The following is a 13,544-nucleotide window of genomic DNA, read 5'->3' as shown; positions in this document are numbered from 1 at the left end:
CTAATTCTCTGGAGCATTTGATTGATTTATGAATGATAAGAATGTTGCAAAAATAAGGGAAGCTTTAGAAAATTTACGAAGAAATTTATTGAAAAAATAAAAGCATATGAAACAAGTCAAAACTGTATTAGGTGACCAGCATAAATGACAAATTGGTCCAAACAAATGTAGGAATGAGATAAGAGTGTGTCTTGTCACCAGTTTTATTTAATGTAGTGATGGAAGAAATAGCAAATAAAGTCATAAGTAAAGGCAGAAAACCAGATCAGATCTTAAAACTCTAATATATGATAGGCATATAATGACAATTATGTATCAAACTATAGTTTTCCAACAAGTCTGATGTATGATCCAGAAACATGGACATACACAAAAAGAGATCTAAGTAGACACCAGGTTTCAGAGATGAAGGTTTTACATGGAATATTACAAAAAGCAAGAAGAGACTGAATAAGTATCAACAACACCATCATTTTCCTATAGTGCTTTGATCCGTTTTCGGACAATGACCTCCCCATCGACAACACTAGGAACACTCTGAATATAGAAAAATTAATAATAAAAATAGGTTCAAATGGTTCAGACACACAAAAAAAAGAATGAAAAATAGCAAATTATAAAAAAAATAATGTTCAATCCAAAGGTGAAAGAAAAGCTGCCAAGATGATGACCACAGGAAAGATGGATAGATCAAATTAAGAGAAATCTATAGGAATGGGAATAGGAATAAGAAGAAATGTACAAAGGAAAAGCATGAAAAGACACAACTGAAGGCATATTTGAAATCGACCTTCCAAAAGGAGTTCAAGATAAGATAAAGACGATGATTTGTCAAACAAAATCTACAAATGATCTTCCTTCAAAACTTGTGCTGATACTAGACTTATAAATGTAAGTAAATGATAAAAAAATAAATGTTAATTGAATATCCAATAAAATGATTGTAAAGGTAAAATTTGTTAAAAATTACATTTTAAAGATAAATAACAAAGAAAAAAATTAACTACACAAGCACTGTGGACTTACTGTCACGGTGTATACTTTTCCTAACATGATTTCAACAAATAGTATCCCTTGTTTTTAAATTAAGAAAATATGTATGACTACAATGTAAGTACCAGTAGGCCTCTCCCACATCAAATTAAATTTTTCATGTAAATTTTATTGTACCGAGTTTAGTAATTAATGATTCATCTAGTATTGTACTCTGAACAGCTCTCATGTACATAAGTGCACGTCAACCTATAGATTTTCTGTTCTTGTCCTAATTCTCTGAATGGTTGAAGATGAAGATATGGTGAAATGATTGCGAAAAAAGGTGGCACCCTGAGAAACTCTGTCCCAACATCGTCTTTCATTATCATCAAGCTACAGTGGACTATAGTGGACTTTATGTTGTCAGCAAACAGCTGGATACATTAAGAAGATTGATCAAGCCATTAAGCAAATATCCTCGACATATTATACCTTCACACTATCCTTATTTTCCTAGATATCCTATTTGTTGATTGTCATTTGGTATTACAAACTGACCTTCACTTATCCACTCTTAAAGGGATTAAATTCCCATCTTTTTCTGTAATTATTTATGGTCTCAGCTATTGAACTAATATTCTTGTCTACTAACTTCACCATGGCAATAAATGTGCCTAACACAATCTTCCATTATAACACCGTTTGTGTTCACAACAACTTCCATTTGATCTTGCCGAAATTTGAATCCAGATATCCAATGTAAAAAATCGACACACTAGCCTTTGATTAAAAGTGCACCATACTGGAATTTGAAAATAGGATGATACTGGAAAGACATACATTTTCCAATTGCATGAAGTTTCGTATGAAATGTTCTTTCCACTTACTGAGGTTATTGACATTTGGAATTCACACACACACAAAAAAGCAGGAACACATAGGCGGTGATAAGAAGCCTACATCTTCTTTCTCTAGAAGAAAAGGAGGAAAAACTGTACAACACAGTAAGATGTGTTAAATATATGTACACAACGCAGGTGTTGCAGCAACAAATGCAAAGGGCTGTGACTTAAGACAGGAATAGAGAAGAAATAAAATGCTGGAAGAATATCACTCTGTGACAAAAAGTGTTTGAAGTAATTATTTTGATTTCCACAGAAGGAGAATTCTTTTCCTGATGAAAAATCAAAAGCAAACCTTTCCGTTTAGGTGGTGTATGGTGACGGAGCTTGACAAGTGAAGGAATGGTCACATTCTTCTTTTCAGTCAAGAGCTTCAAGTGAGACACATTGCATATTGGAACACCTGTCAACATTGGCAGAAAAAATACATTGCCTCCATGCATGCAGTGGACACACTGGAATGTTTATGACTAGCCCTGATGCACCAAACATATTGCATAAATTGATGATGAAACTCTAATTAATAAATAAGTTAAGTGTTAATTGTGGACATTTACTATTAAAAGTCGTCCATTTCTGTTAAAACTCAATAATAACTTTCATCCTTCAAAATATCACAACATTTAATGATCAGCAAATTGTCAATAAATAAACTGGAATTCAGGAATGTAACATGACCACCATTAATGAACGATGTATAAAGTGCATATATTTTTGTTTTTGATGAGAATAAACACTCAAATCACAATTTCTCTCGCAAAATACATCACAGAGAAAATTACAAAATATATTAATTTTTTATTTTCACTAGCAATGCATGGGTCTAGACCAGCCATTTTCAATCAGTGTGACGCGAATGACGAGCTATTCTGCTGCGAGAAAATGAAAATAATAAAAGTTGTAACAAAAACTGGAAAAATAAAAGTGAAGAGTGGTAAAATAGTGAATTCACAAGAGTCAAGTGAATACAGCATGAGTCAACATTCCCTCAAAATCTCTACTCTCCTCCCTAACCCCCTCCACCCCGATTGGGAATTACAGGTTTAAATTATATGAGTGTGCCGCAGGATTTTAAATTGCACCTTTAGTGTGCCACATGTTGAAAAAGGTTGAAAAACGCTGGTCTAGACACTAAAGATATTCAATTCCATAATATTAAACTTCGTGATATTGCAGATATTCTTCACAATGCCAATATACAAAACTTCTTTTCATAGTTTGTGTAGCAACAAAACTGATGAGCTTTGGAAGACATATTTTTATCAGGTACCTGATAAATATCTATTATGAATGTTCATCAAAAATATATTAAAAATCAATCAATATTAAACAAATTTGCATCTGTTAATGAATGCTCACTTAACATGTAAAATATTCTCTTACATCATTATTTAAATTCAAGTTATTTTTTAAGCGTGTACTTGCTATTTGGGTTTAGGAAATTGTACCAGAACAATGGAAGGAGTCCATAACTGCACAAGAAGGGGAACAAGATTAACTGTAGTAACTTTCGAAGAATATCACTTTTGTTGACGTCGTACAAAATTTTGTTCAATATTCTTTTGAGAAGATTAACTTCGTACGTACTGTAGATGAAATTATTGGGGATCATCAGTGTGGTTTTAGGCATAACAGATCAACTATTGATCAGATTTTTTTATTAGACAGATAATGAAGAAAAAAAAAAGGGAGTATAAGGGTACAGTACATCGGTTATTCATAGATTTCAAAAAGGCATATGACTCTGTTAAGAGAGGAAACTAGTTTGATTGATTAAAATGTGTCTCAGTGAAATGTACATCAGGATACATATAGGCCAGTTTCTGCTGGATGCTTTTCCAATTCACTGCGGGCTAAAGCAAGGAGATGTACTATCACCTCTACCTTTTAATTTTGCTCTAGAATATGTCATTAGGAATCTTCAGGATAACAGAGAGGGTTTGGAATTGAACGGGTTACATTAGCTTCTTGTCTATGTGGATGATGTATGTTAGGAAAACATCCACAAACTATTTGAGAAAACACGGAAATTTTACTACAAGCAAGTAAAGAGATAGGTATGGAAGTAAATACCGAAAAGACAAAGTATATGATTATGTTCCGTGACCAGAATATTGTATGAAATGGAAATACAAAAATTGAAAATTTATCCTTCGAAGATGTGGAAAAATTAAAATATCTTGGAGCAACACTAATAAATATAAATGACACTCGGGAGGAAATTATACACAGAATAAATATGGGAAATGCGTGTTATTATTTAGTTGAGAAGCTTTTGTCACCTAGTCTGCTCTAAAAAAATCTGAAAGTTAGAATTTATAAAACAGTTATATTACCAGTTGTTCTTTATGGAGAATGGAGAAAGTTACACAACACAGAGCTGCACGCATTGTATTCTTCACCTGACATAATTAGGAACATTAAATCCAGACATTTGAGGTGAGAAGGGCATGTAGCAGGTATGAGCGAATCCAGATATACCTATAGAGGTGTTATTTTTTTTTTAATTGGGTTATTTTACGACGCTGTATCAACATCTAGGTTATTTAGCGTCTGAATGATATGAAGGTGATAATGCCGGTGAAATGAGTCCGGGGTCCAACACCGAAAGTTACCCAGCATTTGCTCGTATTGGGTTGAGGGAAAACCCTGGAAAAAACCTCAACCAGGTAACTTGTCCAGACCGGGATTCGAACCCGGGCCACCTAGAGGTGTTAGTTGGGAGGCAGAAGATCAAGATTTATATTAATGGAAGTATTTTGGGAAGAGTTAAAGAATTTAAATATCTTGGCTACAAATTATCTTTCTTAGCAGATTTAAACATTCATGACAAAATTTTACAGTATAATAAATTAATGGGCATCAGCGACATACCCGCACTCATCTGTATAGAACCTTAGCACGACCAGTCCTGCGCTATGGAAGTGAAACATGGACTCTAAGGAAATGTGATCCAAGTAGAATCAAATCACTGCTAGCGAAATGAGATTCATGCGCCAAACAGCTGGTTATACTAAGTAGGACCATAAAAGAAATGAAGACATCTTAAAGGAACTTGATGAACTCTATACTAGCAGACACATGTCATTATCAAGATAACTGGCGTCAGCATGTGAGATGTATGTTTGCAATCATGCATTACCAACGTAGAGGCAGGAGATCAACTGGACGTCCAATGAAGAGATGGGCTGGAAACTTTTATGGACCGTAACAGTCCTTCTGGGACTATAACCTGTATGTGTGATGATGATTATGCCTTTTATGTGCAATATCCTAATGTTTCTCTCTCTAATACATATAGCTGTTAAATAATACGAGTCCTAAATTTTTTTTAATTTTTTCAATTTAGTCATTCATTATTAGAATAATCATATACTACAGTAAAAAAAATTGGAGATATGGCCCTTCTGAATATCAAAATATTGTATAGAATGGCCCATATATTATGTTTTGTGTCAGCACTAAATCGCAACATTCTAAATTCAATTCACTTTATGCAGTTTTGTGTTATGCGATTATTTCATATAACCATTTAATTGTGTAAAGCGAGGGACACCTGCATTCTGTTTGGAGGTGAAAAAGAGTGGTCATTCCTGAGTATATTCTAATTCCTAGCTCTTCCCATCTGTCCACACCATTAAATTAAGAAGTAAACAGAGTATTCGAGTTGACTACAAACTGAGGAGTGAGAGGTGGTGTCAAATGGAAAATGCTTTATTAATAAATATAAAGTCGAATATGACACTGTGTGTCTTTAAAATTGTTGCATTTGTTTCAATGTTATCCCGAAATACACTAGTAGATCTGAAAAGAAGGTTCTACTGCTTAGCCAACACGGCTCAGAAGATCTCAACTTTTTCCAACAGAAGTCTAATTTACAAAACACCAGCAAGCAAGATAGAGGAACTTTTAGTGAGAATCTTAGGGTCGATTGCAGAAACAATATTTAGACAATGTTTAAGGTTAAACAACACCTAAGTATGGCTGCCACGTTGCGAAGACAATGTTTAATAGTAGACGATGTCTAAAACCGATGTTTAGCAGTTGATGTTTAAACACCGTCTAGAACACTGTTTAACCTCAATCTCACACAAGGAACGAGTGTATCAGTGTAAATTCGATGGAGCTCGTTAATTATACTGGTGTGTTGAGATGGTTCCGGAGATATTTATTTCTACTTTGATGGCCTCCTCTACGTCGCAATCTTTTGCTTGATCATAGTAATCCTTTTAAGACATATAGAGAAGCAAAATTTAAAGCAAGCTTTCGCTTTCTGTTATTTTCCTCCACGCCGCCTTCTTCTTCTCCAAAGTTTCTCTGTTGTAGGACTTATTTTCTACAACATCGTAATTTCTTACAATGTCTGACAACACGGTCTTTTCTTCCTTTGAAAAGTTCGAAACACGTTTCGCCATTATGCCTGTTGTGAATCAGCTGATTTCCATTTGGCGCCCGCGTTAATGAAACGTTTCCATTGGCTCCGCCATTGTTGATCGGCAAAGAATCTAAATGCAAGATACTCCATACTTCTCCTTCCCAGCTAAAACCGTAACTAAAACGGTATCTTACTAAACACCGGCTGAACGTTGTTTACGCAACGGAAATTCGTACGTAATTTAGACGTTGTTTAGTTAAACAGTGTCTAAGACTTAAAATCGGTCATTTCTGCAATCGGCCCTTGTCTTTTGTGATAGTATCAAAATAAAACCAAGCAACTCTGAACGAGTTCAGCAGCCAATGGTGCAATGCTGTAAGCTTTACGAAGGAATCTCCTCTAACCATGCAATTTGTAGGCCTAACGTTATTAATTATAACTATGTATGTAGAAACATGTAGTACACCATTAAACCACAAATAAGAAACAAAGTGTGGTCTTAATAAAAATTACAACACTATATGAATGAGAAAGAGAGTAGTCTAATGGCCAGGCATGAAATGACATTTCTGAATAGTATTTATTTATATTAATTGATTTATTTTTCGATGTTTCATCAACTCCGATGGTTATCTAGTGTCTGAGTGAGATGCCAGTGAAATGAGTCCAGGGTCCAGGGCCGAAAGTTACCCAGCATTTGCTCTTAATGGGTCGAGGGAAAAATCCTGGAAAAAAATCTCAACTAGGTAATTAGTCCCAATCAGGATATGAACACAGATCCACTCGCTTCACAGTCAGACATGCTGCTACTTTACAGCAATGGTCTGACATTTCTTAAGGACATGCCCCAGTGTCATGCTGGAATGCTACTATGCTATTCATTACTAAAACTTTTCTTTCAGAACTTTTTTTTTCTCGGAGGAGGGCCCACAGACAAGCACCACAGCCTTAGGCTGTGTTATGTTGGAATGATTGTTAGAGTCCATTTAGGATCGCTCCTCAAATGCATGATTCACTGCATGGTGCCATCGTATCGATTCAGCCACAGCATCCAGTTCTGACTGGCGACCTGATCCTCCTCCTGCCTCTGATGTTATTCTGCAGCGTCCTCAGATCGATGGCAACTGTTCGCAATTCATGTACCTGAATCTTCTGCATCCTCAACCAGAAGAACATGCTGTCGTTGATTCCACGACTCACCAAGACACCATGTATCCAAGGGAGCTACACTCCCCTGGTCACCCGCAGTTTTCTTATTAAAGTCCCTGCGGCTTCGCTGGATATGTGTAGCTCCCGCAGACAGATGCTGCCTATAAGCAGATTCTGGAACCATGTCCACCATGTCCTCCTGGTCAACCTGTAACTATTAATATGATTAATGGAATGATACTAATGAAGGCGAAATGAGTCCGAGCTCCAATGCCGAAAGTTACCCAGCAATTCTGCTTCGAGTGGTTGAGGGAAAACCTCAGCAAAAACCCCAACCAGGTAACTTGTCCGACCAAGATTTGAACCCGGACCTGCTCATTTCACAGCCAAGAAGACTAAAAGTTACTCACAGCGGTGGACTTCTTTCAGCACTTACTATTACTTCTCAAAATTTGTAACAAACTCATCTTAACACCTGTAGGCACGTTTAAAAAAACAGTGGATGTCTATGGTTGATGACAAAAATCAGTTATGAGAAGAATGAAAAATGTGCTGAGGTTGAAATGCATGTTACAGACACTAACAGTAATCTTACAATTGTTATCAGATTTGTTTAAGTTCTCCGAGTTTGAGTTCAATGGATGTGCAGCCAACTTCTCTCCCAGCCTTCTATCACAGACTGTATTAGGCTCACATATGTAGTTGCTGACTACAGCTCAGGCAGTGGTGTCAAAATTAAATAACCGAAGCAGAACAATATGCATAATTTCGTTACTCACAATCATTTGAGTCTCTTTAATTCGTTACATTTCGTTACCAAATGCTTAAATTAGTTACTTTCGTTACTTTTTTGCTGGTATACTCTCTGTAGTTTTCATCACTCTCAGTGATCTAACAGTTACTATGCTAGCTTTTGAATCTAAAACCCAGCCAAGGACAAAAGATTTTAAAAGATGATAAAATCCATAGCATGGCTTTCTCCTAGAGCAAAATAAAGCTGTGGGTCACATTTCACACATTTACGGCACGGAAAAAAAACCCTGTCACTGACAGTGGGCTCCAGACGAAATTTGTCGGTTATTTCTCGCCCACATTGAATTTAGACTCTGAATAACATCTGTGTCCTTAAATAAAATAATATGGTAATTCTACAAAAGAACTAGACTAAAGAGGCACCATTTTTCTTTAACATTTGCGTGCTACAAATAGTATAGAGTACTAGGTATGTGGTTTTACTTTCAAGCACCCAATACTTTCCACACAATAGGCCTAACCTAAAAATATCGATCTGTTGTACATAGTAATAAATTAATGTATCTCTGCTACATTGTCTACAGTGCATCAAATGTCACGAGCAAAAGGATCACCATTTAATGTAAAACAGGATTATTAATTATGTCGAAATACGACCTCCTTCGACAATTAATCTCTATCTCCAATGGCAATAAAATATTTTCTTCCAGGTGCAGTCCAGGTCCCCAAACACCCACTGTCCAGAAATTTGCATCTGGACAACTAGAGCACATGCCACTATGGCGAAAATATAGCCACTCATTTTACTATGTAAAAAAGATGAATAGTTTTAGGTTATTCTGTAGAAAGTATTGGCTACTAGAAAGTAAAACAATGTGCATAGGCACCCTTCATTATTAATAATAAGCAATTGTTGAAGAAAAAAAATAGTGCCTCCTTTGGTCTAGTTCTTCTGTAGAATTACCAACAATACATCAGTGTTCCATGTTGGTCAAATAAGCACATCCAATTAGGAATATGCAATTGAATCAGATGGAGCTAAAAGGAACTAAGTCACTTTTCACAACTTTTCAGGAGAAGCAAAAAATATTCCACTAGTAACACAAATATTATATTTTTATGTTATACAAGACAAAAGAATATTTAAAAGTCTTAGTTCCTTCTTCCACTTTCGGTGCGCATGACATCAGTTGTTCAAATTGTTGCATATCCCAAAACTGCATATTTTGACTAGTTCCTTTTAGTTTCGACCGATTCAATTGATAAACAGTGTTGAGGCAGAAGTTTTGCAGGGTATTCCCATTTTTCCCACAATTTTTATGCTAATATTTCATCATTTATTATCATCAAAAGTAACGATAGAGAAAACAGTAAAAAATTATTAAACCAAAGCACATTAGCACAGACTCTGAAGACCTATGTCATGGAATTTCTGGAACTAGCAACCAATGGAAATCTCTAGGACTAGTACCTGAAATCAGTTCTGGATGTTGGCATTTGAAGAAAATATAACTTCTGTTTTTCAATGATTCAATATATATATATATATATATATATATAGGTAAAGAGATGGTGCAGTAATCAGTGAGAAGAGATAAATGAAGTTCACAGTTCTACAACTTGCATAAAGGGGCTATTTTTCTAGGTATCATAAGGAGTAAGGATAGTCAAACCAAGTGACGGGTTATGAAACATGTCTCTGAAATGACAGCAATAAACATTGTAAATATCCTTCCTTCTATTTTTTGTCAGAATATATTTTATCAGCAGTTTTGTTCGATGTGTGGATAAAATAACGTTGTTAGTGTTCAACTGATGTAGGCCGAAGTAAAGCATATAGTGGCAAAGAACAACTTTAAGGCAAAAATTTTACATAATACAATACGGCAGATTATATAAAACATTGAACTTTGGATCAAGTCTCTCCAGAGGATTCAAATGATTTCTACGGATACCCAATGTGAAAATTACAGATAGAAATAACGAGAATGAGACGGACTTGTTTGAAATTTAAGAGACAGCATAATTATTAGCAACATGGTTTCTGATAGCAATCTCGAGAAATGCAATTTTGAAACTTTATCAGAAAAATATTAATAAGGTGACGTGTCTTGCATTGATAACGTCACATTTCAACAAACATCCCCACTTTTTGACTTTCCTTTAGGTACTAAACAATATCCGATTAAACTATGGACAGAAAACACAGAATCAAACTACAAATTAAGGAGTATTACGCATTTTCAGCACTGTGCTGACATATATTTTTACTACCAGACAGTTCTGTTGATAAATTAATATTTATGGTTATGACAAAAATAGGTAATAATAGACGAGATATTGTTGAGTCAATGATTCAATTGAATTAGTTCTTTTGAATTGAATTAAAATTATTTTAAGGCTTTTTTATCTCCTAGAAGTCTCCCCTTATTCTGTTTCTCGTCAAAGTCGCACCTCTTATTGTACCACTTCTCCTATTCTCTTCTACATGTTTCTCTACTTTTATTTTACTACTACATCAATTCTATCATGTAATTCTACATATCTCAAACTATAGCACTATATCATACAAATTCAATTTCACTTACTTTGTGTTTGGATGGGATTCGTTCCTGGGACCTCTGGCACTGTAATACCAGCGGCGTGCAGTGATGACATTTTCAGGGAAGCGATTCCATGGAAACACTGTATGTAGGCAACAGGCATCGAAGGCCAGTCGAGCAATGGCATACATACAGGCAGTGCTTCCCTTCACGTCATGCTACTGCACGCCACTGCGTAATACCTCACCATAACACACTTGGCTAAACAGCTATGTTGTCAAATAAAGTTTAAAATACATCTCTTATGTTTACGATTAAAAATATAAATAAAATAAATAAAGCAAATTTCGGTAATCTAAATTATTTTTGACATTTAATAGTACATTATGCAACGAGCCTATAATGATAGTAATTAAGAAGCGAGTATGGATGTTTATGAAACGAGCGCGAGTTTAATAATTTTCATACGAGCTTCTTAATTACCATTATAGGCGAGTTTCATACGACTTTTTATGCTCGACCATATTTCTAACTTGAAATTATTCATTTTATTTGTATCTAACTGACCTTGACCTCGTAAATTGTGAGATATGTGCAGTCGCGAAAGTATTGATTTTTTCCGAAGAACAGATGTCCACATTGACCTTGACAGCCTATAAGAACCTACAGAGTAAACTAAATATTAACTTTGATATAACATTGAAATTAAATTAGACATTGAAAAACGAGATGACAAATTGAATTTATTTGAATATTATTTACAATTAACGCTAATTATTATAGTAACAGAACATAACCTTCTGCAACAGTATTGGATTTCCAGCCTCCGTGACTTTTCGCTAATTCTCTTTCGATTGCATATCCGAGAATAATCGATACTTGCGGTTTTATAACGGTACAAAGCTGACTTGTCATTGGCTGAGGTTTTATAATGGTACAAAGCTGACTCGTCATTGGCTGAACACCTGTACTTTAATGAGTAGGTGTACTTAATGACATGCATTAAAGGACTGCTACCAGGTGTATAATTACTACATTTCGGCATGGTCGAGCATAAAAAACAATAATTTACGTGTTTATAACAAAGAAAAGCTGGAAAAATATGCATAAAGAAGACAATATTGACGAGCCTTATCTATGACAACACATTTTCAAAGCAATCTGATCAACAAGCATTGTTAGCTGAAGCACCATTTTCAAGATACTACGGTAATAACAATTTATTGCATTAGCCATGGAAAGTAAAAGTCATTGTAATTTGAGAAAATTTTCAGTAACTTGAGCAGGGACGAAGATGAGATTGATTTCGCCATGTCATATAAACTAATACCTGACAAAAGTGGAAAGAAATTTGTGAGTTGCAACTCAAGTGATGTGTGAATTGGCAAACAAGGGCAAAATACTCAAACCATTCTGTTTGAAGTGTAAAAAGAAAAAAGGGAATGTCTATAACCCACAACACATGGTTCGAAAAGACAAAAATAACTATACATCAAAGCTTGGTTCTAATTTATGTGGTTGCTTCAAACAACTCTTCGGATTGCTGCTTCAGAGGCAGAAGTTCACTTCAGTACTGCACTAGACTATTTCTGTTTCTGCCGAGAAATATGTTATAATTACACAAAATACCAGGAGAAGGACACATTGTGGAATTAGATGAAACACATGTCTACAACGGAAAATAAAAGAGAGTTTTTCTCAAAAATGAGAAAAAAGTACAGTAGTGTATCGGTTTTTGGAGGTATCAATGGAGAAACAAAAGAATCGTTTGTATTGAAAGTGGAAAAAAAGAGATAAAAATACCTTGAAACCCATAATTAAATCATTCATCAAACCACATACTAAAGTTATGATGAATGGTTGGAAGTCTTACAGTGATTTAAAAGATGAAGGACATATTCATGAAGTTATGAATCACTCAATACAATTTGTAAATGAAGATGATCGTTCTGTACACACCCACAAATGTGGAAAACGCTGAAATCAATTTTAAAAAGAGAAGGTAGGGAAAGTGAAAATGATTATTTGAGCCGTTCAGAGCAGAAGTGGTGTAAGTCAAAAATGGGTAATGAGGGTTAAAGTAGACATTCTGTAAAATACAGCGCAAAGTAAAAATTAATATTCAATTTATTTAAACTATTAGTAGTCAGTGGATAGCAAGAAGGACATATTAATTGCCACTTTCCGCTGTATTTTACAGAATTTTTACTTTAAACCTCATTACCCGATTTTGACTTACACCACTTTTGCTCTGAACGGCTCATTTATAGGTACGTGTCTGAGTTCTTGTATTGTGTACAACAGAAACTGAAAGGGATGATTACACCCAGTGAAATGTTTTTGCAGTTTCTACAGCATATCCACAACACATATCCAGAGTATGGAATGGAAGGATTAAAACCTAAAGACTACACTCCTCAGCAATGAATGACATTGTCATACAAACAATGTTTTTTTAGGAATTGATCAATTATTAAATGAAATACCTAGTGAACTATAGAGACAGTGTTACATATTATAATACGAACAATAATTGTAGGAAGTCTTCAGTTAACAGTAAATAGTATACCTAGTTAACTATACAGCAATCACCAAGTAATCATTCATTTAAATCAGTGGTCATCAGCACAGTGCACCCTCGGACTAGCGGCTCTTACCCGCAGATAAGAGACTGCACTATCATGCATCCATGGCTACTAGCGGGTATGCTTTCTGCCTCTCCCTTCTGCACGTCGGTCATATTACGATACACTGCTTACCCATTACCTTCAGCAGATGCTGACGATCACTGATTTAACCCTTTGCAGCACAAATTAATTTTTTATGTTTTTCATATCATGGATCATA

At 35.1% G+C, this 13,544-nt stretch overlaps 1 protein-coding gene across 9 annotated transcripts in view; it reads right to left on the bottom strand.

The window, feature by feature from the left end:
* The window catches only part of LOC138703493 (beta-1,3-galactosyltransferase 1-like), an 82,896-nt gene that overhangs the window by 25,478 nt on the left and 43,874 nt on the right, over window positions 1-13,544 (bottom strand). For 8 of the 9 annotated variants that reach the window (XM_069831413.1, XM_069831404.1, XM_069831397.1 and 5 more), the window contains exon 3: window positions 2,173-2,280. The exons of the other annotated variant lie outside the window; for it this stretch is intronic. In XM_069831413.1, the coding sequence (XP_069687514.1) occupies window positions 2,173-2,280 (108 nt within the window). The remainder of the gene's footprint in view (window positions 1-2,172; window positions 2,281-13,544) is intronic. 9 annotated transcript variants of the gene reach the window in all.

Source organism: Periplaneta americana, chromosome 1, assembly GCF_040183065.1.
Source record: "Periplaneta americana isolate PAMFEO1 chromosome 1, P.americana_PAMFEO1_priV1, whole genome shotgun sequence".
Classification (NCBI taxonomy): domain Eukaryota; kingdom Metazoa; phylum Arthropoda; class Insecta; order Blattodea; family Blattidae; genus Periplaneta; species Periplaneta americana.
The sequence above is the reverse complement of the archived record's forward strand: the minus strand, read 5'-3'. Positions and strand labels throughout refer to the sequence as shown.